The following is a 25,504-nucleotide window of genomic DNA, read 5'->3' as shown; positions in this document are numbered from 1 at the left end:
AGCCACACACACACAGGGGAAAGCCTAATGCCAGCTACACACACACACACACACACACACACAGGAAAGCCTAATGCCAGCCAGCCACACACACACAGGAAAGCATTATGCCAGCCACACACACACACACACACACACAGGAAAGCCTAATGCCAGCAACACACACACACACAGGAAAGCCTAATGCCAGCCACACACACACACAGGAAAGCCTAATGCCAGCTACACACACACACACACACACACACACACACACACAGGAAAGCCTAATGCCAGCCACACACACACACACAGAGAGAGGAAAGCCTAATGCCAGACACACACACACACAGAGGAAAGCCTAATGCCAGCCACACACACACACACACACACACACACACACACAGAGAGGAAAGCCTAATGCCAGCCACACACACACACACAGGAAAGCCTAATGCCAGCCACACACACACACACACAGGAAAGCCTAATGCCAGCCACACACACACACACACACACAGGAAAGCCTAATGCCAGCCACACACACACACACACAGGAAAGCCTAATGCCAGCCACACACACACACACACACACACACAGAGAGGAAAGCCTAATGCCAGCCACACACACACACAGGAAAGCCTAATGCCAGCCACACACACAGGAAAGCCTAATGCCAGCCAGCCACACACACACACACACACACACACAGAGGAAAGCCTAATGCCAGCCAGCCACACACACACACAGGAAAGCATAATGCCAGCCACACACACACACACACACACACACACACAGAGGAAAGCCTAATGCCAGCTACACACACACACAGGAAAGCCTAATGCCAGCCACACACACACACACACACACACACAGGAAAGCCTAATGCCAGCCAGCCACACACACACAGGAAAGCATAATGCCAGCCACACACAGAGGAAAGCCTAATGCCAGCCACACACACACACACACACAGGAAAGCCTAATGCCAGCCAGCCACACACACACACAGGAAAGCCTAATGCCAGCCACACACACACACACAGGAAAGCCTAATGCCAGCCACACACACACACACACAGGAAAGCCTAATGCCAGCCACACACACACACACACACAGGAAAGCCTAATGCCAGCCAGCCACACACACACAGGAAAGCATAATGCCAGCCACACACAGAGGAAAGCCTAATGCCAGCCACACACACACACACACACACACACACAGAGGAAAGCCTAAAGCCAGCTACACACACACACAGGAAAGCCTAATGCCAGCCACACACACACAGGAAAGCCTAATGCCAGCTACACACACACACACACACACACAGGAAAGCCTAATGCCAGCCAGCCACACACACACACACACACACACACACACACACACGGGAAAGCCTAATGCCAGCCACACACACACACACACACACACACACAGAGGAAAGCCTAATGCCAGCTACACACACACACACACACACACAGGAAAGCCTAATGCCAGCCAGCCACACACACAGGAAAGCCTAATGCCAGCCACACACACACACACAGAGGAAAGCCTAATGCCAGCCACACACACACACACACACAGGAAAGCCTAATGCCAGCCACACACACACACACACAGAGAGGAAAGCCTAATGCCAGCTACACACACACACACAGGAAAGCCTAGTGCCAGCCACACACACACACAGGAAAGCCTAATGCCAGCCACACACACACACACACACACACACACACACAGAGGAAAGCCTAATGCCAGCTACACACACACACACACACACACACACAGGAAAGCCTAATGCCAGCCACACACACACACACACAGGAAAGCCTAATGCCAGCCACACACAGAGGAAAGCCTAATGCCAGCCACACACACACACACACACACACACACACAGGAAAGCCTAATGCCAGCCAGCCAGCCTCACACACACACACACACACGAAAGCCTAATGCCAGCCACACACACACACACAGAGGAAAGCCTAATGCCAGCTACACACACACACACACACACACACACACACACACACACACACACACAGAGGAAAGCCTAATGCCAGCCACACACACACAGAGGAAAGCCTAATGCCAGCCACACACACACACACACAGGAAAGCCTAATGCCAGCCACACACACACACACGCGCCTAATGCCAGAGACACACACACACACACACACGAAAGCCTAATACCAGCTACACACACACACGCCTAATGCCAGCTACACACACACACCTAATGCCAGCTACACACACACACACACCTAATGCCAGCTACACACACACACAATGCCAGCTACACACACACACAATGCCAGCTACACACACAGAGAGGAAAGCCTAATCCCAGCTACACACACACACACACACACACGCCTAATGCCAGCTACACACACACACAGAGAGGAAAGCCTAATGCCAGCTACACACACACACACACACACACACAGGAAAGCCTAATGCCAGCTACACACACAGGAAAGCCTAATGCCAGCTACACACACACACACACACACACACAGGAAAGCCTAATGCCAGCTACACACACACAGGAAAGCCTAATGCCAGCTACACACACACACACACACACACACACACACACACAGAGGAAAGCCTAATACCAGCTACACACACACATACACACACACACGCCTAATGCCAGCTACACACACACACACACACACACACACACAGGAAAGCCTAATACCAGCCACACACACACACAGAGGAAAGCCTAATACCAGCTGCACACACACACACACACACACACACACACACACACACACACACACACACACACAGAGAGGAAAGCCTAATACCAGCTACACACACACAGGAAAGCCTAATGACAGCTACACACACACACACACACACACAGAAGAAAGCCTAATACCAGCTACACACACACACACAGGAAAGCCTAATGCCAGCTACACACACACACCTAATGCCAGCTACACACACACACGCCTCATGCCAGCTACACACACACACATACACATACAGGAAAGCCTAATGCCAGACACACACACACACACACACACACACACGGGAAAGCCTAATGCCAGCCACACACACACGCGCGCCTAATGCCAGAGACACACACACACACACACACACACGAAAGCCTAATACCAGCTACACACACACAGAGGAAAGCCTAATACCAGCTACACACACACACACACACAGAGGAAAGCCTAATACCAGCTACACACACACACACGCCTAATGCCAGCTACACACACACACGCCTAATGCCAGCTACACACACACACACACACACAGGAAAGCCTAATACCAGCTACACACACACATAATACCAGCCACACACACACACAGGAAAGCATAATGCCAACCACACACACACAGGAAAGCCTAATGCCAACCACACACACACACACACAGGAAAGCCTAATGCCAACCACACACACACACACACACACACACACACACACGAAAGCCTAATGCCAGCTACACAGAGAGAAAAGCCTAATGCCAGATACACACAATACGATTTTTTGATCAACCTGATAATTGCGATTATTTTCGGTAATATATGTGCTACACACACACACTATACAATTTAAACTTAATTCCTGCCGAATTTCACAGTGAATTTGCATATGTCCGCCTACAAGGATGAGGAGGGAATCAGGAAAAAGCATAAGAAATTTGTGCAGAATATCGGGAATGTGCGCACATTGCGCGATAACGGGAAACAGAGGCCGGGATTTTCTGTCTTCACCGACAGATGGGACAATCGCAGGAATGCGTTCGTGGATGTTTTCTAACAGTTATCTGTGAAACGCTAAAACCATCGTTCATACACACTATACAATAACTGGTGCCGATCGCCCGATTATAGGCAGATCAGCCCAATAACTGTACAGTGATCACACCATACACAGTTACATGTCACACACACTACACAATGAGAGAATGACAGCTATAGTGACAGGCCATGTTATTATGTGTGTAGTGATCACACCATATACCGTTACATGTCACACACACACACTACACAATGAGAGAATGACAGCTATAGTGACAGGCCATGTTATTATGTGTGTAGTGATCACACCATATACCGTTACATGTCACACACACACACTACACAATGAGAGAATGACAGCTATAGTGACAGGCCATGTTATTATGTGTGTAGTGATCACACCATATACCGTTACATGTCACACACACACACTACACAATGAGAGAATGACAGCTATAGTGACAGGCCATGTTATTATGTGTGTAGTGATCACACCATATACCGTTACATGTCACACACACACACTACACAATGAGAGAATGACAGCTATAGTGACAGGCCATGTTATTATGTGTGTAGTGATCACACCATATACCGTTACATGTCACACACACTACACAATGAGAGAATGACAGCTATAGTGACAGCCATGTTATTATGTGTGTAGTGATCACACCATACACCGTTACATGTCACACACACACACACTACACAATGAGAGAATGACAGCTATAGTGACAGGCCATGTTATTATGTGTATAGTGATCACACCATATACCGTTACATGTCACACACACACACACTACAAAATGAGAGAATGACAGCTATAGTGACAGGCCATGTTATTATGTGTATAGTGATCACACCATATACAGTTACATGTCACACACACACACACTACACAATGAGAGAATGACAGCTATAGTGACAGGCCATGTTATTATGTGTATAGTGATCACACCATATACCGTTACATGTCACACACACACACACTACAAAATGAGAGAATGACAGCTATAGTGACAGGCCATGTTATTATGTGTATAGTGATCACACCATATACCGTTACATGTCACACACACTACACAATGAGAGAATGACAGCTATAGTGACAGGCCATGTTATTATGTGTGTAGTGATCACACCATATACCGTTACATGTCACACACTACACAATGAGAGAATGACAGCTATAGTGACAGGCCATGTTATTATGTGTGTAGTGATCACACCATATACCGTTACATGTCACACACACACACACTACAAAATGAGAGAATGACAGCTATAGTGACAGGCCATGTTATTATGTGTATAGTGATCACACCATATACCGTTACATGTCACACACACTACACAATGAGAGAATGACAGCTATAGTGACAGGCCATGTTATTATGTGTGTAGTGATCACACCATATACCGTTACATGTCACACACACACACTACACAATGAGAGAATGACAGCTATAGTGACAGGCCATGTTATTATGTGTGTAGTGATCACACCATATACCGTTACATGTCACACACTACACAATGAGAGAATGACAGCTATAGTGACAGGCCATGTTATTATGTGTGTAGTGATCACACCATATACCGTTACATGTCACACACACACACACTACTCAATGAGAGAATGACAGCTATAGTGACAGGCCATGTTATTATGTGTGTAGTGATCACACCATATACCGTTACATGTCACACACACTACACAATGAGAGAATGACAGCTATAGTGACAGGCCATGTTATTATGTGTGTAGTGATCACACCATATACCGTTACATGTCACACACACACACTACACAATGAGAGAATGACAGCTATAGTGACAGGCCATGTTATTATGTGTGTAGTGATCACACCATATACCGTTACATGTCACACACACTACACAATGAGAGAATGACAGCTATAGTGACAGCCATGTTATTATGTGTGTAGTGATCACACCATACACCGTTAGTGTCCTCAGTATTATATATGAGAGTAATGAGGAGACGCCGGATATCACTTACTCTGCCGCAGGAGGTTTAGTCTCCAGAATGCTGGAATCAATCACGAAGAAGCCGTCACAGACCCTGCGAAGACAGAACCGTTATAGGAGATCACCCCCCAAATACAGAGACAGGCGGGGTGATAAGGTAATAAGAGGTATATACAGTATATAATGAGAGGGTGAGGTGTCACAGTAATAAGAGGTATATATACAGTATATAATGAGAGGGTGAGGTGTCACAGTAATAAGAGGTATATACAGTATATAATGAGAGGGTGAGGTGTCACAGTAATAAGAGGTATATACAGTATATAATGAGAGGGTGAGGTGTCACAGTAATAAGAGGTATATACACAGTATATAATGAGAGGGTGAGGTGTCACAGTAATAAGAGATATATATACAGTATATAATGAGAGGGTGAGATGTCACAGTAATAAGAGGTATATATACAGTATATAATGAGAGGGTGAGGTGTCACAGTAATAAGAGGTATATATACAGTATACAATGAGAGGGTGAGGTGTCACAGTAATAAGAGGTATATATATATATATACACAGTATATAATGAGAGGGTGAGGTGTCACAGTAATAAGAGGTATATATACAGTATATAATGAGAGGGTGAGGTGTCACAGTAATAAGAGGTATATATACAGTATATAATGAGAGGGTGAGGTGTCACAGTAATAAGAGGTATATATACAGTATATAATGAGAGGGTGAGATGTCACAGTAATAAGAGGTATATACAGTATATAATGAGAGGGTGAGATGTCACAGTAATAAGAGGTATATACAGTAAATAATGAGAGGGTGAGGTGTCACAGTAATAAGAGGTATATACAGTATATAATGAGAGGGTGAGGTGTCACAGTAATAAGAGGTATATATACAGTATATAATGAGAGGGTGAGGTGTCACAGTAATAAGAGGTATATATACACAGTATATAATGAGAGGGTGAGGTGTCACAGTAATAAGAGGTATATATACACAGTATATAATGAGAGGGTGAGGTGTCACAGTAATAAGAGGTATATATACACAGTATATAATGAGAGGGTGAGGTGTCACAGTAATAAGAGGTATATATACAGTATATAATGAGAGGGTGAGGTGTCACAGTAATAAGAGGTATATATACACAGTATATAATGAGAGGGTGAGGTGTCACAGTAATAAGAGGTATATATACACAGTATATAATGAGAGGGTGAGGTGTCACAGTAATAAGAGGTATATATACACAGTATATAATGAGAGGGTGAGGTGTCACAGTAATAAGAGGTATATATACACAGTATATAATGAGAGGGTGAGGTGTCACAGTAATAAGAGGTATATATACACAGTATATAATGAGAGGGTGAGGTGTCACAGTAATAAGAGGTATATATACACAGTATATAATGAGAGGGTGAGGTGTCACAGTAATAAGAGGTATATATACAGTATATAATGAGAGGGTGAGGTGTCACAGTAATAAGAGGTATATATACAGTATATAATGAGAGGGTGAGGTGTCACAGTAATAAGAGGTATATATACAGTATATAATGAGAGGGTGAGGTGTCACAGTAATAAGAGGTATATATACAGTATATAATGAGAGGGTGAGGTGTCACAGTAATAAGAGGTATATATACAGTATATAATGAGAGGGTGAGGTGTCACAGTAATAAGAGGTATATATACAGTATATAATGAGAGGGTGAGGTGTCACAGTAATAAGAGCTATATACACAGTATATAATGAGAGGGTGAGGTGTCACAGTAATAAGATATATATATATACAGTATATAATGAGAGGGTGAGGTGTCACAGTAATAAGAGGTATATACAGTATATAATGAGAGGGTGAGGTGTCACAGTAATAAGAGGTATATATATATACAGTATATAATGAGAGGGTGAGGTGTCACAGTAATAAGAGGTATATATACAGTATATAATGAGAGGGTGAGGTGTCACAGTAATAAGAGGTATATACAGTATATAATGAGAGGGTGAGGTGTCACAGTAATAAGAGCTATATACACAGTATATAATGAGAGGGTGAGGTGTCACAGTAATAAGAGGTATATATACAGTATATAATGAGAGGGTGAGGTGTCACAGTAATAAGAGGTATATACACAGTATATAATGAGAGGGTGAGGTGTCACAGTAATAAGAGATATATATACAGTATATAATGAGAGGGTGAGGTGTCACAGTAATAAGAGGTATATACACAGTATATAATGAGAGGGTGAGGTGTCACAGTAATAAGATATATATATACAGTATATAATGAGAGGGTGAGGTGTCACAGTAATAAGAGGTATATATACAGTATATAATGAGAGGGTGAGGTGTCACAGTAATAAGAGGTATATATACAGTATATAATGAGAGGGTGAGGTGTCACAGTAATAAGAGGTATATATACAGTATATAATGAGAGGGTGAGGTGTCACAGTAATAAGAGGTATATATACAGTATATAATGAGAGGGTGAGGTGTCACAGTAATAAGAGGTATCTACAGTATATAATGAGAGGGTGAGGTGTCACAGTAATAAGAGGTATCTACAGTATATAATGAGAGGGTGAGGTGTCACAGTAATAAGAGGTATATACAGTATATAATGAGAGGGTGAGGTGTCACAGTAATAAGAGGTATATACACAGTATATAATGAGAGGGTGAGGTGTCACAGTAATAAGAGGTATATACACAGTATATAATGAGAGGGTGAGGTGTCACAGTAATAAGAGGTATATACACAGTATATAATGAGAGGGTGAGGTGTCACAGTAATAAGAGGTATATATACAGTATATAATGAGAGGGTGAGGTGTCACAGTAATAAGAGGTATATACAGTATATAATGAGAGGGTGAGGTGTCACAGTAATAAGAGCTATATACACAGTATATAATGAGAGGGTGAGGTGTCACAGTAATAAGAGGTATATATACAGTATATAATGAGAGGGTGAGGTGTCACAGTAATAAGAGGTATATACACAGTATATAATGAGAGGGTGAGGTGTCACAGTAATAAGAGATATATATACAGTATATAATGAGAGGGTGAGGTGTCACAGTAATAAGAGGTATATACACAGTATATAATGAGAGGGTGAGGTGTCACAGTAATAAGATATATATATACAGTATATAATGAGAGGGTGAGGTGTCACAGTAATAAGAGATATATATACAGTATATAATGAGAGGGTGAGGTGTCACAGTAATAAGAGGTATATATACAGTATATAATGAGAGGATGAGGTGTCACAGTAATAAGAGGTATATACAGTATATAATGAGAGGGTGAGGTGTCACAGTAATAAGAGGTATATATACAGTATATAATGAGAGGGTGAGGTGTCACAGTAATAAGAGGTATATACAGTATATAATGAGAGGGTGAGGTGTCACAGTAATAAGAGGTATATACAGTATATAATGAGAGGGTGAGGTGTCACAGTAATAAGAGGTATATATATACAGTATATAATGAGAGGGTGAGGTGTCACAGTAATAAGAGGTATATATACAGTATATAATGAGAGGGTGAGGTGTCACAGTAATAAGAGGTATATACACAGTATATAATGAGAGGGTGAGATGTCACAGTAATAAGAGATATATATACAGTATATAATGAGAGGGTGAGGTGTCACAGTAATAAGAGATATATATACAGTATATAATGAGAGGGTGAGATGTCACAGTAATAAGAGGTATATACACAGTATATAATGAGAGGGTGAGGTGTCACAGTAATAAGAGGTATATACACAGTATATAATGAGAGGGTGAGGTGTCACAGTAATAAGAGGTATATATACAGTATATAATGAGAGGGTGAGGTGTCACAGTAATAAGAGGTATATACAGTATATAATGAGAGGGTGAGGTGTCACAGTAATAAGAGGTATATATACAGTATATAATGAGAGGGTGAGGTGTTACAGTAATAAGAGGTATATACACAGTATATAATGAGAGGGTGAGATGTCACAGTAATAAGAGGTATATACAGTATATAATGAGAGGGTGAGGTGTCACAGTAATAAGAGGTATATACAGTATATAATGAGAGGGTGAGGTGTCACAGTAATAAGAGATATATATACAGTATATAATGAGAGGGTGAGGTGTCACAGTAATAAGAGGTATATACAGTATATAATGAGAGGGTGAGGTGTCACAGTAATAAGAGGTATATATATATACACAGTATATAATGAGAGGGTGAGGTGTCACAGTAATAAGAGGTATATACACAGTATATAATAAGAGGTATATACACAGTATATAATGAGAGGGTGAGGTGTCACAGTAATAAGAGGTATATACACAGTATATAATAAGAGGTATATACACAGTATATAATGAGAGGGTGAGGTGTCACAGTAATAAGAGGTATATACAGTATATAATGAGAGGGTGAGGTGTCACAGTAATAAGAGGTATATATACAGTATATAATGAGAGGGTGAGGTGTCACAGTAATAAGAGGTATATACACAGTATATAATGAGAGGGTGAGGTGTCACAGTAATAAGAGGTATATACAGTATATAATGAGAGGGTGAGGTGTCACAGTAATAAGAGGTATATATACAGTATATAATGAGAGGGTGAGGTGTCACAGTAATAAGAGGTATATATACAGTATATAATGAGAGGGTGAGGTGTCACAGTAATAAGAGGTATATACACAGTATATAATGAGAGGGTGAGGTGTCACAGTAATAAGAGGTATATACAGTATATAATGAGAGGGTGAGGTGTCACAGTAATAAGAGGTATATACACAGTATATAATGAGAGGGTGAGGTGTCACAGTAATAAGAGGTATATACACAGTATATAATGAGAGGGTGAGATGTCACAGTAATAAGAGGTATATATACACAGTATATAATGAGAGGGTGAGGTGTCACAGTAATAAGAGGTATATACACAGTATATAATGAGAGGGTGAGGTGTCACAGTAATAAGAGATATATATACAGTATATAATGAGAGGGTGAGGTGTCACAGTAATAAGAGGTATATACACAGTATATAATGAGAGGGTGAGGTGTCACAGTAATAAGAGGTATATACACAGTATATAATGAGAGGGTGAGGTGTCACAGTAATAAGAGGTATATACAGTATATAATGAGAGGGTGAGGTGTCACAGTAATAAGAGGTATATACAGTATATAATGAGAGGGTGAGATGTCACAGTAATAAGAGATATATATACAGTATATAATGAGAGGGTGAGGTGTCACAGTAATAAGAGGTATATATATATATATACAGTATATAATGAGAGGGTGAGGTGTCACAGTAATAAGAGGTATATATACAGTATATAATGAGAGGGTGAGGTGTCACAGTAATAAGAGGTATATACACAGTATATAATGAGAGGGTGAGGTGTCACAGTAATAAGAGGTATATATATATACAGTATATAATGAGAGGGTGAGGCGTCACAGTAATAAGAGCTATATATACAGTATATAATGAGAGGGTGAGGTGTCACAGTAATAAGAGGTATATATACAGTATATAATGAGAGGGTGAGGTGTCACAGTAATAAGAGCTATATACAGTATATAATAACAGAATTATATACCCGCTTCTGGCTCCCAGCAGGCGGCTCCCTGTGATAACAACAAGTTTCCCGGCTCTGAGACGCAGCATTGTACAGAGATCTAGTCAGAGACAGACAGCGGTGATACAGCCGATAATTATAGTAGCACAGTACATACAGGCGGCCTACACCGGGGGCTATTACATGCAGGCGGCCTACACCGGGGGCTATTACATGCAGGCGGCCTACACCGGGGGCTATTACATGCAGGCGGCCTACACCGGGGGCTATTACAGGCAGGCGGCCTACACCGGGGGCTATTACAGGCAGGCGGCCTACACCGGGGGCTATTACAGGCAGGCGGCCTACACCGGGGGCTATTACAGGCAGGCGGCCTACACCGGGGGCTATTACAGGCAGGCGGCCTACACCGGGGGCTATTACAGGCAGGCGGCCTACACAGGGGGCTATTACAGGCAGGCGGCCTACACAGGGGGCTATTACAGGCAGGCGGCCTACACAGGGGGCTATTACAGGCAGGCGGCCTACACAGGGGGCTATTACAGGCAGGCGGCCTACACAGGGGGCTATTACATGCAGGGGGCTATTATATGCAGGCGGCCTACACAGGGGGCTATTACAGGCAGGCGGCCTACACAGGGGGCTATTACAGGCAGGCGGCCTACACAGGGGGCTATTACATGCAGGCGGCCTACACAGGGGGCTATTACATGCAGGCGGCCTACACAGGGGGCTATTACATGCAGGGGGCTATTATATGCAGGCGGCCTACACAGGGGGCTATTATATGCAGGCGGCCTACACAGGGGGCTATTATATGCAGGCGGCCTACACAGGGGGCTATTATATGCAGGCGGCCTACACAGGGGGCTATTATATGCAGGGGGCTATTATATGCAGGCGGCCTACACAGGGGGCTATTATATGCAGGCGGCCTACACAGGGGGCTATTATATGCAGGCGGCCTACACAGGGGGCTATTATATGCAGGCGGCCTACACAGGGGGCTATTATATGCAGGCGGCCTACACAGGGGGCTATTAGGTAATATATGCACAGAAAGTAAAGACAGTATATAGAGTCACACTACCATAATATCCCTGTAATCCAGGACACAGATTACACAAGTTCTGTAGCGGATTAAATCCAGATGAAATAGAGGCAGCTACAGACTCTGTAATTCATCTGTGTCCTGGATTACAGGGAGAGAAAGTAGGGACAGCAGACACAGGAGCTATTACAGGGATATTATACGGACAGCAGACACAGGAGCTATTACAGGGATATTATAGGGACAGCAGACACAGGAGCTGTTAGAGGGAGGGAAAGCAGGGACAGCAGACACAGGAGCTGTTAGAGGGAGGGAAAGCAGGGACAGCAGACACAGGAGCTGTTACAGGGAGGGAAAGCAGGGACAGCAGACACAGGAGCTATTACAGGGATATTATAGGGACAGCAGACACAGGAGCTGTTAGAGGGAGGGAAAGCAGGGACAGCAGACACAGGAGCTGTTACAGGGAGGGAAAGCAGGGACAGCAGACACAGGAGCTGTTACAGGGAGAGAAAGTAGGGACAGCAGACACAGGAGCTATTACAGGGATATTATAGGGACAGCAGACACAGGAGCTGTTACAGGGAGGGAAAGCAGGGACAGCAGACACAGGAGCTGTTACAGGGAGAGAAAGTAGGGACAGCAGACACAGGAGCTATTACAGGGATATTATAGGGACAGCAGACACAGGAGCTGTTAGAGGGAGGGAAAGCAGGGACAGCAGACACAGGAGCTGTTAGAGGGAGGGAAAGCAGGGACAGCAGACACAGGAGCTGTTACAGGGAGGGAAAGCAGGGACAGCAGACACAGGAGCTGTTACAGGGAGAGAAAGTAGGGACAGCAGACACAGGAGCTATTACAGGGATATTATAGGGACAGCAGACACAGGAGCTGTTACAGGGAGGGAAAGCAGGGACAGCAGACACAGGAGCTGTTACAGGGAGAGAAAGTAGGGACAGCAGACACAGGAGCTATTACAGGGATATTATAGGGACAGCAGACACAGGAGCTGTTAGAGGGAGGGAAAGCAGGGACAGCAGACACAGGAGCTGTTAGAGGGAGGGAAAGCAGGGACAGCAGACACAGGAGCTGTTACAGGGAGGGAAAGCAGGGACAGCAGACACAGGAGCTGTTACAGGGAGGGAAAGCAGGGACAGCAGACACAGGAGCTGTTACAGGGAGGGAAAGCAGGGACTATATATAGTAGATATTAGAGGGATATATACACATACTATACTGTAGGTAACTAATAGAGGGTAAGCCATGCTGACCATGTGATGTGTGTCCCGTTCCTATGACGTCACACAGCCTGTAACACTAGGAGACACATTTATAGCTGTAGAACTCTCCAATGTGACCAATCTGGACACAACTGGTCTCCTACAAAATGGCGCCACCCGGCAGCGCTGGTCTCGCAGTTTGCCCTCTAGCGGCTGTCAGGGTAACAGCTAGATCCCCTTCCGTACATGTACCCTGACGTCATCAGTTACTGTCCAACGTCATTCCCTACCATCCACGTGACCTGTCAGGGTGACAATGGCGGTTCCTGCACTGAGAGCTGTGAGGAGGCTGCGGCTAGAGGCGAGTGGGGAAGAGGAGACCCCTGCCCTCTGCTATTATACCCTGCATGGGGCCCCTGCCCTCTGCTATTATACCCTGCATGGGGCCCCTGCCCTCTGCTATTATACCCTGCATGGGGCCCCTGCCCTCTGCTATTATACCCTGCATGGGGCCCCTGCCCTCTGCTATTGTACCCTGCATGGGGCCCCTGCCCTCTGCTATTGTACCCTGCATGGGGCCCCTGCCCTCTGCTATTATACCCTGCATGGGGCCCCTGCCCTCTGCTATTATACCCTGCATGGGGTCCCTGTCCTCTGCTATTGTACCCTGCATGGGGCTCCCTGTCCTCTGCTATTATACCCTGCATGGGGCCCCTGCCTTCTGCTATTATACCCTGCATGGGGCTCCCTGTCCTCTGCTATTATACCCTGCATGGGGCCCCTGCCTTCTGCTATTATACCCTGCATGGGGCTCCCTGTCCTCTGCGATTATACCCTGCATGGGGCTCCCTGTCCTCTGCTATTATACCCTGCATGGGGCCCCTGCCCTCTGCTATTATACCCTGCATGGGGCTCCCTGTCCTCTGCTATTATACCCTGCATGGGGCTCCCTGTCCTCTGCGATTATACCCTGCATGGGGCTCCCTGTCCTCTGCTATTATACCCTGCATGGGGCCCCTGCCCTCTGCTATTGTACCCTGCATGGGGCCCCTGCCCTCTGCTATTATACCCTGCATGGGGCCCCTGCCCTCTGCTATTATACCCTGCATGGGGCCCCTGCCCTCTGCTATTATACCCTGCATGGGGTCCCTGTCCTCTGCTATTGTACCCTGCATGGGGCTCCCTGTCCTCTGCTATTATACCCTGCATGGGGCCCCTGCCTTCTGCTATTATACCCTGCATGGGGCTCCCTGTCCTCTGCTATTATACCCTTCATGGGGCCCCTGCCTTCTGCTATTATACCCTGCATGGGGCTCCCTGTCCTCTGCGATTATACCCTGCATGGGGCTCCCTGTCCTCTGCTATTATACCCTGCATGGGGCCCCTGCCCTCTGCTATTATACCCTGCATGGGGCTCCCTGTCCTCTGCTATTATACCCTGCATGGGGCTCCCTGTCCTCTGCGATTATACCCTGCATGGGGCTCCCTGTCCTCTGCTATTATACCCTGCATGGGGTCCCTGCCCTCTGCTATTATACCCTGCATGGGGCCCCTGCCTTCTGCTATTATACCCTGCATGGGGCTCCCTGTCCTCTGCGATTATACCCTGCATGGGGCTCCCTGTCCTCTGCTATTATACCCTGCATGGGGCTCCCTGTCCTCTGCTATTATACCCTGCATGGGGCTCCCTGTCCTCTGCTATTATACCCTGCATGGGGCTCCCTGTCCTCTGCTATTATACCCTGCATGGGGCTCCCTGTCCTCTGCGATTATACCCTGCATGGGGCTCCCTGTCCTCTGCTATTATACCCTGCATGGGGCTCCCTGTCCTCTGCTATTATACCCTGCATGGGGCTCCCTGTCCTCTGCTATTATACCCTGCATGGGGCTCCCTGTCCTCTGCTATTATACCCTGCATGGGGCTCCCTGTCCTCTGCGATTATACCCTGCATGGGGCTCCCTGTCCTCTGCTATTATACCCTGCATGGGGTATATATATAGAGAGAGAAAAAGAATGCAGGAAATATATTAGGACATCACAATATAACAGTAATATCCCATTTCTCCAGGCATTGAGTCATCGGATTACTGTTATATTGTGATGTCCTAATGCACTTGCTGAACATTCTACAGTTGGTGAGTTCCCCCCTCTACTACTAGTATATTTGGACTCCAAGATTGCCTTCCATTGCGGATTGTATGTATCTGGATGTATATGGATTGTGTCCATACAATGTTGGAGTTGTGCATGAGTGTGGCCCCTTTAGAGACAGATATACTAATAACGTGGTCACACAATACACACGTCCTGTCCGCCATTGTCCTATGTGTAAATGTGCCCCATATATTCAGTTGTTTTGGACTAATTGTGACCATCAAACATTTAATATCCGACTCCAGGGTGATGCGTCACTCCAGTATATCTGTGTCACTGGCTGCCTGGGACCCCAGTTAGAGGGTATAGGTCAGATCCTCCATGAAATGTATAGAGAGGAATAATTCGATTGCCTGGTCTGTGCTATTACAGTTAGTGATAGGGTAGTCATTACACCTATCCGCCCAACTGTGGGCCTACAGAGATCATAGCCTGCATGTCAGAGGTACTTCTCAGTCACATCCTTATTACTGATTATAGTGAGAACAGCATGGAGTTAATAATACCTCTATCCTGCAGGCTTTCCTTCTGCCGAGGATCAGTGTGACACCAGTCAGAGCCAATAACGGAGGTGAGCCTATAAATCTGCACCCGTCGTCTGTGACCCTTTCTTTTTGGTTAAATCTGGGATAAAAACTTCTCTGCAAAGATGCAGAATTAATATGACCAAAGCCCATAATTGGATCCACTGCTCCCACTCCCTCCATACAATAACTGCATACTGGCTCGGAGTAACTTGCATGTTTCCTTTGTGCTCCTAAAGTCTATCTGACTTCAGTAAATTAGTCCTATTAGTTATACTTGTAAGAACTAGGAGATTGGGTTCTTCCAGTAAATGTCCAGCATTGTGTCTGCTTGTCTAAGTTCGCCATTTTCCCTATATAATGAACATAAACTTAATATTTCATTGTGTTACCAAATGAGAGCCTTATAAATTCAGTTGTCTCTTTCTGGTAATAGGACCTGTTGCTTAGTTCCTGCTTGCACCTGGTATCTGTCTGTCGCCTAGTGGCTCTGTCTCACTCTGATTGTCAGACTTATTCTCTTTGTCCTTGCCTCTCGTTTTGCTGAGGCTCCATTTCCTCTGTCAGCTCACTATCCCATGGGTATGGTGTGACAGTGGCTGTCTCTGTTTCTCCTAGGTAAGGGATCATCTCAAACAGAAATCAGTAAGACATTGGTGTCTTTCCCAGTGAAATTCTCTCATTTCCAGGACTCCACAACAGGTGAGAATATAAATCCTCCTGAACCATTTGAACCTCTTCATGCTCCAGTGCCTGATGCGGGAAGTGTAAGTGGACAGTCCGAAGGAGATGCACAGTTAGGACATAAAGTGTCACAACAGGAAATTCAAAACGTAGACAAAGAGCTTCCACAAGAAGAAGATTCCTCAAGTTCCAGCTCTGACTCTGAGAGTGAAGAGGAGGAAGACCATCCTCGGCACAGTAAGAAAACAGATGGCGATGGAAAATCTCTCCCGACATTCCACCCTTATCATAGTCACACACATGGAGAATGGCCAACAACACAAGAACTCAAAGAAATGATGGCGCAGAAGCGACAGCACTCTAGAAGTGAGAGAAGTGAAGACTTGGTGGACACTGCACCATCTGTAGCCACAGAGGAGCAGCTGACTGTAGTGGGTGGCAAGAGTCTTGATAGAGGAGAGCAAGAGAAGTCTGCCGACAATGAGAGTCTTCCAGGTGGACTTTCATCCAAAGATGATCTAGAGTCAGATAGAACCCAAATCCTTTCTTCTGAAATATGTGAGGAGCCTACAAAAAAGATAGACCAGGAGCCGTCAGTTTCATGTGAGCACAGCACTGGAAGTGGGAGAAGTGAAGACTTGGTGGACAATGCACCATCTGTAGCCACAGAGGAGCAGCTGACCGTAGTGGGTGGCAAGAGTCTTGATGGAGGAGAGCGGGAGAAGTCTGGAGATAATGAGAGTCTACCAGGTGGACTTTCATCCAAAGATGGTCTAGAGTCAGATGGAACCCAAATCCTTTCTTCTGGAATATGCGAGGAGCCTACAAAAAAGATAGACCAGGAGCCGTCAGTTTCATGTGAGCACAGCACTGGAAGTGGGAGAAGTGAAGACTTGGTGGACACTGCACCATCTGTAGCCACAGAGGAGCAGCTGACCGTAGTGGGTGGCAAGAGTCTTGATGGAGGAGAGCGGGAGAAGTCTGGAGATAATGAGAGTCTACCAGGTGGACTTTCATCCAAAGATGGTCTAGAGTCAGATGCAACCCAAATCCTTTCTTCTGGAATATGCGAGGAGCCTACAAAAAAGATAGACCAGGAGTCGGCAGTTTCATGTGAGCAGAGCTCTGTGTGGGATTAAGTAGTTCCCGCTTCTTCCTTTCTGCTCTCTACTTTCCCCATATGTATTGTTCAGTCTACCTCCTCTATACACATGGGTGTAGATTTACTAAAGCTTCTAAAACCAAAAAGTGGTGTAGTCCATAGGAACCAGTCAGATACTAGCTGTCATTTCTCTATCTGATTGGTTGCTATGGGTAACAGCATCACTGGTCTGTTTTAGAAGCTTTAGTAAATCCTACCCCATGGTCTGACACCACCCTGGAGAACACATGCTGATGGATTTCTTATACATTTCTAGTGCTCCCGCTAGGCTGTTTTAGCGAGGCGCCACTCCCTGCCCAATTTTGACATTCTAAAATGCACCCTGCCCTTATGGTGGGTGTAAAACGTTACGGTTGAATTGTCACCCTTTCACTCTGCAGGGAGAGCTTTGGGGCTGCCCAAGATCTCCGTGAGTACTGGGCATGCCTCCTGCATTAACGAAAATGGGGTCTTAAGGACATGTCCTCCTTTTTTTTTTTTTTTTTTTTTTTTTAAATGGGCACACACCCTTTTCAGATGCGTTGGTGCCCATTTTCATGCCAGGTGCCTTGCAGTCCTCCAGCCCTGGCGTGAACACTACATTTCTCGCTGTACTGGCTGCATTCCTGCACGTAGCACAGTTATTGATCTATCCATTAGCTGCTCACTCGTATACACTTCCCCTACTGGACTCGCACCAATGTCAGTGTTGTTTTTATTGTGTGCTGTGCACTCTCCCTCTGCCCTCTCCAATGCTTCCCTATAGTGTATCACATTGTTATAGGTCATGAACAAACTACCTGTGTAAGATATTTAGATTAGGAGGAGCAGAGACATTACTGAATTTACACAGTTGTATATTTCACCTGTAAATCTAATGTACTACAGTCGGGACTCATGAATGGTAGTGTGTGTGTGTGTGTGTGTGTGTGTGTATATGTATGTGTGTGTGTATATATATATATATATATATATATATATAAACACGTAGGTCCTCCTTTCCATCAGATTACAGCAGCAACAGGCCAAGGCATGGATGCTGTAAGTGCTGTGATGTACTTCGTAGCTAGTGTACAGCATGCCTCCTGAATAATGATCCATAATTCCCTAATATTCAGCTGTGGTGTAACCAAGCCATCGATGGCACATTGATCTGCATCCCACATATGTTCTATTGGGTTCAAATTCGGTGCACAAGGGGCAAACGCATGATGCCAAACATGAGGAATGCTCCTCCAGCCATAATCTGGTGGACCTGTGCGGTGGCGCATTTTCCCCTATGAAAGGGCACGCTCACATATGAGTTAATACATGACCTGAATTGGTGCAAATGATCTGCAAGTATGGTTATATAACGTCTGCTGGACGATGATGTATCAGTGTCCTAATGCATGCCAGCTGAAATCTCACCATAACAGAGCCACCACTGCCCTGGACTCTCCCTTGTTGGCATGTGGGGTTCATTGTCTCATGGGATTTACTTGACACACATAATGATCCATCAGCCCGAAACAGAATCGTACTACGTGTGTGCTGTCCTCTTGCAACCAGTAGCAGAGTTTACGAGACAAGACAATGTGTAGAGCCTAATATTGTGGGGCCATCTTTAGGTCCTGAGTGGGCCATCGGCTCCTGTACTCCATAGAAGAAAGTGAACGTTACAGGTTTCAAACACTGATATTACTTGTGGCCCCAACATTAGATTTTGCTGTGCAGTAATGTTGCATGCCGGGTGAATACAATGTGTGCCAGTATACGCTGTCCTCGATCCTCAACAGTTTTCTGTTGGCCACAGAGTGTAGTATATCCTCAAAATTTTTGAATGTGAAAAACAAATTTTGATTGCAGAAGATACCATATATGAAAGGGTTACAGGTGCTACATATTGCCAAAAGGAATTCTGGGCAAAACAAACACACATACCCTGGCGAGGAGACTGTGACGTTTCCCTGCTGCTTTATTTAGTCAGTGTGGAAGATTGGTGATGATATAATGAATGACAGGAAAGTCGCAGGGAAATATGTAATACAGATGAGATGATGTAATACAGAACAACAAACTATATATAGAACTGATAGGATGAACGAGAGGAATGATCGGCTACAGTAAGGTAGATTATATACGAGTCGTTATACGGTAGATGTTATCATTCAGTATGAGAGACAAGTTATCAGATGCAGAATGACAGATGAATCATCAAGTGGAAAAATTATAATGTATAACAGACAAGTCCCCAGAGAGTATGCTACAGACTGACATACAAGTCACCAGAGAGTATGCTACAGACTGACAGATGAGTCACCAGAGAGTATGCTACAGACTGACATACAAGTCACCAGAGAATATGCTACAGACAGTGATATACAAGTCCCCAGAGAATATGCTACAGACAGTGATATACAAGTCCCCAGAGAGTATGCTACAGACTGACATACAAGTCCCCAGAGAATATGCTACAGACAGTGACATACAAGTCCCCAGAGAGTATGCTACAGACTGACATACAAGTCCCCAGAGAATATGCTACAGACTGACAGACAAGTCGCCAGAGAGTATGCTACAGACTGACATACAAGTCCCCAGAGAATATGCTACAGACAGTGACATACAAGTCCCCAGAGAGTATGCTACAGACTGACAGACAAGTGCCCAGAGAGTATGCTACAGACTGACAGACAAGTCGCCAGAGAGTATGCTACAGACTGACAGACAAGTCGCCAGAGTATGCTACAGACTGACAGACAAGTCCCCAGAGAGTATGCTACAGACTGACAGACAAGTCCCCAGAGAGTATGCTACAGACTGACAGACTATAAAACAGCAGGATGGACAAGCTACCAGACTGAGGCTGATATAATGCAGTTAACAGATGGAGGATGAGATAATACACTATAAGAGACCGACCATGGTATAAAACAGCAGAATGGATGACATAATCGTGAGATGGAGGGTGAGCTACTACAGTCGTCAGATGGAGGGTGAGCTACTACAGTCGTCAGATGGAGGGTGAGCTAATACAGTTGTCAGATGGAGGGTGCGCTAATACAGTTGTCAGAAGGAGGGTGCGCTAATACAGTTGTCAGATGGAGGATGCGATAATACAGTTGTCAGATGGAGGGTGCGATAATACAGTTGTCAGATGGAGGATGCGATAATACAGTCGTCAGATGGAGGGTGAGCTAATACAGTCGTCAGATGGAGGATGCGCTAATACAGTCGTCAGATGGAGGATGCGATAATACAGTCGTCAGATGGAGGATGCGATAATACAGTCGTCAGATGGAGGGTGAGCTAATACAGTCGTCAGATGGAGGGTGAGCTAATACAGTCGTCAGATGGAGGATGCGATAATACAGTCGTCGGATGGAGGATGCGATAATACAGTCGTCGGATGGAGGATGCGATAATACAGTCAGATGGAGGGTGAGCTAATACAGTCGTTAGATGGAGGGTGAGCTAATACAGTCGTCAGATGGAGGGTGAGCTAATACAGTTGTCAGATGGAGTGTGCGATAATACAGTTGTCAGATGGAGGGTGAGCTAATACAGTTGTCAGATGGAGGATGCGATAATACAGTGGCCAGGTGGAGGGTGAGCTAATACAGTCGTCAGATGGAGGGTGAGCTAATACAGTGGTCAGGTGGAGGGTGAGCTAATACAGTGGTCAGGTGGAGGGTGAGCTAATACAGTCGTCAGATGGAGGATGCGATAATACAGTCGTCAAATGGAGGGTGAGCTAATACAGTCGTCAGATGGAGGTTGCGATAATACAGTTGTCAGATGGAGGGTGAGCTAATACAGTTGTCAGATGGAGGATGTGATAATACAGTTGTCAGATGGAGGGTGAGCTAATACAGTTGTCAGATGGAGGATGCGATAATACAGTTGTCAGATGGAGGGTGAGCTAATACAGTTGTCAGATGGAGGATGCGATAATACAGTTGTCAGATGGAGGGTGCGATAATACAGTTGTCAGATGGAGGGTGCGATAATACAGTCGTCAGATGGAGGGTGACCTAATACAGTCGTCAGATGGAGGATGCGCTAATACAGTCGTCAGATGGAGGGTGAGCTAATACAGTCGTCAGATGGAGGGTGAGCTAATACAGTCGTCAGATGGAGGGTGAGCTAATACAGTCGTCAGATGGAGGGTGCGATAATACAGTTGTCAGATGGAGGATGCGATAATACAGTTGTCAGATGGAGGGTGAGCTAATACAGTCGTCAGATGGAGGATGCGATAATACAGATGGAGGATGCGATAATACAGTCGTCAGATGGAGGATGCGATAATACAGTCGTCAGATGGAGGATGCGATAATACAGTCGTCAGATGGAGGATGCGATAATACAGTCGTCAGATGGAGGATGCGATAATACAGTCGTCAGATGGAGGATGCGATAATACAGTCGTCAGGTGGAGGATGCGATAATACAGTTGTCAGATGGAGGGTGAGCTAATACAGTTGTCAGATGGAGGATGCGATAATACAGTTGTCAGAGGGAGGATGCAATAATACAGTTGTCAGATGGAGGGTGAGCTAATACAGTCGTCAGATGGAGGGTGAGCTAATACAGTTGTCAGATGGAGGGTGCGATAATACAGTTGTCAGATGGAGGATGAGATAATACAGTTGTCAGATGGAGGATGCGATAATACAGTCGTCAGATGGAGGGTGAGCTAATAACAGTCGTCAGATGGAGGGTGAGCTAATACAGTCGTCAGATGGAGGGTGAGCTAATACAGTCGTCAGATGGAGGGTGCGATAAGACAGTCGTCAGATGGAGGGTGCGATAAGACAGTCGTCAGATGGAGGATGCGAAAACACAGTCGTCAGATGGAGAATGCGATAACACAGTCGTCAGATGGAGAATGCGATAATACAGTTGTCAGATGGAGAGTGAGCTAATACAGTTGTCAGATGGAGGGTGCGATAATACAGTTGTCAGATGGAGGGTGCGATAATACAGTTGTCAGATGGAGGATGCGATAATACAGTTGTCAGATGGAGGATGCGATAATACAGTCGTCAGATGGAGAATGCGATAATACAGTCGTCAGATGGAGAATGCGATAAGACAGTCGTCAGATGGAGGATGCGATAATACAGTCGTCAGATGGAGGATGCGATAATACAGTCGTCAGGTGGAGGATGCGATAATACAGTCGTCAGGTGGAGGATGCGATAATACAGTTGTCAGATGGAGGGTGAGATAATACAGTTGTCAGGTGGAGGATGCGATAATACAGTTGTCAGATGGAGGATGCGATAATACAGTTGTCAGATGGAGGATGCGATAATACAGTTGTCAGATGGAGGATGCGATAATACTGTCGTTAGATGGAGGATGCGATAATACAGTTGTCAGATGGAGGATGCGATAATACAGTTGTCAGGTGTAGAGTGAGATTAAACAGTACAAGACGGGGTTATTATAATACAGTTTAAAGGCACAAAGTAGTTTCCGCACTAATCACACTCTTATCAATAAATATATTCAAGAGGTGTGTGGGGGGTAATTACCGCTATATTATACAGGTTATAATCTGTTGTACCCTTAAACGGAACCTTACAATCTGTGGGAGTGCTACCAATACCCCTCTATGTATTCATTACATGAAGCCAAAGAAGGAAAGAAAGGGGATTATTACTTGGTGCACTTATCCCCCATTGACAAACAAGTATATACTTCCATGTAATGATAAATCAAATAAAATATAACTTATTTTTAATCTCTTAAAATTGTTAGTGAAATATTAAAATAATATTATGTGAACAAATAGTGCAAAGTGTTATTACAATGTTTCCAATAAGGAAAATAATGTGCCCCCTCGTAACCAGCAGAATGTTCTTGATGCGAATAATTCTACCATTAATTAATTATTGAGAATTTCACTCTTATTTAGGTAGATAAAGGGTTAATTATTACCTCTTAGTGAATGTAATATATATATATTCATATATTCAGTATCTAATTTATCCCACATATTGGTTGTTTATTTCCCAATCTTTGTAATTATGTTGGTTTATAGCTGTTATTTAGTTGCCAATGTTACAACATACTGTCTTTACTAATCTCATTACGATATCCCTTAGTTCATTCTGACACAACCAGAATACATATGAGGATAATCTTATCATAGGAAGTGTCACCTTTCTATATGTATCATATGTGTTAATAAAAATTAATTAAGATAAAGTTGCGGCTATGCAGAAAAATTGAGGCTTTCTCCTTCATCCACAGGGGACACTGGAGGACTTCAAGACAGTGGGGTATAGACTGTGCTGAGTGGAGCTGGCACTTTAAATTTAAATGAAGTGTGACTAGCTCCTCCCCTCTATACCCCCGTATAGGCCAGTATTAGTTTGTGCCCGAGTGGGAGCAGGTCACAAAAAAGATCTCTCCTACTCTAAGGACTAGGATAGTTTATAATAAATAGAATCTGAGGACAGACGGGCAGTAGCTGCAACTGCCTGTCTGCTACGCAGGACGCTGCCAGAGGGGACCCACTCGCAAGTGCATGCACTTCGCTTGGGGTCCCCGACACCTGAGACCTCAGTCTTCGGGGGGGGCCACATGCCGCTGCATGCAGCACGCATCACGGACCCCCCACAGTCAGAGCGAGCACCGGCAGCAGGAAGCCTCCTCATCGTCTCCCTGTGAGTACAGCTGGCTCCCTGATTAGCAGGGCAGCCAGCTTAGCGGTCAGAGGCGGCTTCTTAGACCCCCCCACACAGCGCGCCGGCGGCAGTTCAGCCACCAGCGCGTCTCTCTCTCTCTAAAGTACAGCCAGCGCCTCTCTCTCTATGTACAGCTGGCTCCCTGATTAGCAGGGTAGCCAGTATTGTCCCTGCATTAGGCGGCTCAGCATAATACTGCAGAGGCAGTATATATATATGTGTGTGTACTGGGTACTAGAATGCAGGGGGCGGAGCTTAGCTCCGACTTCCTTCTCCTGCCTCCCATCAGCCCCAGCGTTTCTCTGCAGACTGCTGGCGGCCATTACAGGTAGTGGCAGCGCTGGACAGCCTTCGGACCTGTATGTATTACACCAGGGGTTTAGGCTGATGTAAAGAGCGTTTTGGAGCATAATAATAATTAACCCTTTGCCTGGCATTCTGGCTCTGCTAGGAGCGCCGTTGTGGGCACGTGTGACTGTCTCCAATCTCTCTGTACCCCAGTATATTCTGTTTTTCTTACCCTGTCACTTAACCTCTTTGTGTTTTGTGTGGGGTCTGTATGTAGCATGACTGGCAGGTCTAAGGCTTCGCAAAAGTTATTTACCTGCAAAAAGTGTGGAGTAAAATGTACACAGGGACAGTCATCTACCTCCAGATTG

The 25,504-nt window shown here is 45.0% G+C and overlaps 2 protein-coding genes across 4 annotated transcripts in view; one reads left to right on the top strand and one right to left on the bottom strand.

Annotated features, from left to right (window-relative positions):
* The window catches only part of WDR4 (WDR4 tRNA N7-guanosine methyltransferase non-catalytic subunit), an 82,329-nt gene extending 68,522 nt beyond the window's left edge, over positions 1 to 13,807 (bottom strand). For 2 of the 3 annotated variants that reach the window (XM_088463365.1, XM_088463367.1), the window contains exons 1-3: positions 13,710 to 13,807; positions 11,409 to 11,487; positions 5,792 to 5,854 (exon numbers count right to left, since the gene is read on the bottom strand). In XM_088463365.1, coding sequence (XP_088319491.1) covers positions 5,792 to 5,854; positions 11,409 to 11,476 — 131 coding nt within the window. In that variant the 5' untranslated portion in view covers positions 11,477 to 11,487; positions 13,710 to 13,807. Of the gene's footprint in view, positions 1 to 5,791; positions 5,855 to 11,408; positions 11,488 to 12,628; positions 12,649 to 13,709 lie in introns of those variants that run through there. The other variant, XM_088463366.1, reaches the window with a different exon arrangement.
* Positions 13,808 to 13,916: 109 nt separating this feature from the next.
* The window catches only part of NDUFV3 (NADH:ubiquinone oxidoreductase subunit V3), a 31,609-nt gene continuing 20,021 nt past the window's right edge, over positions 13,917 to 25,504 (top strand). The window contains exons 1-3 of the mRNA XM_088463371.1: positions 13,917 to 14,019; positions 16,333 to 16,384; positions 16,956 to 18,134. Coding sequence (XP_088319497.1) covers positions 13,975 to 14,019; positions 16,333 to 16,384; positions 16,956 to 18,134 — 1,276 coding nt within the window. The 5' untranslated portion in view covers positions 13,917 to 13,974. The remainder of the gene's footprint in view (positions 14,020 to 16,332; positions 16,385 to 16,955; positions 18,135 to 25,504) is intronic.

The sequence above is a fragment of the Taudactylus pleione genome, unplaced genomic scaffold (assembly GCF_031769625.1).
Source record: "Taudactylus pleione unplaced genomic scaffold, aTauple2 ptg001351l, whole genome shotgun sequence".
NCBI lineage: Eukaryota > Metazoa > Chordata > Amphibia > Anura > Myobatrachidae > Taudactylus > Taudactylus pleione.
The sequence above is the reverse complement of the archived record's forward strand: the minus strand, read 5'-3'. Positions and strand labels throughout refer to the sequence as shown.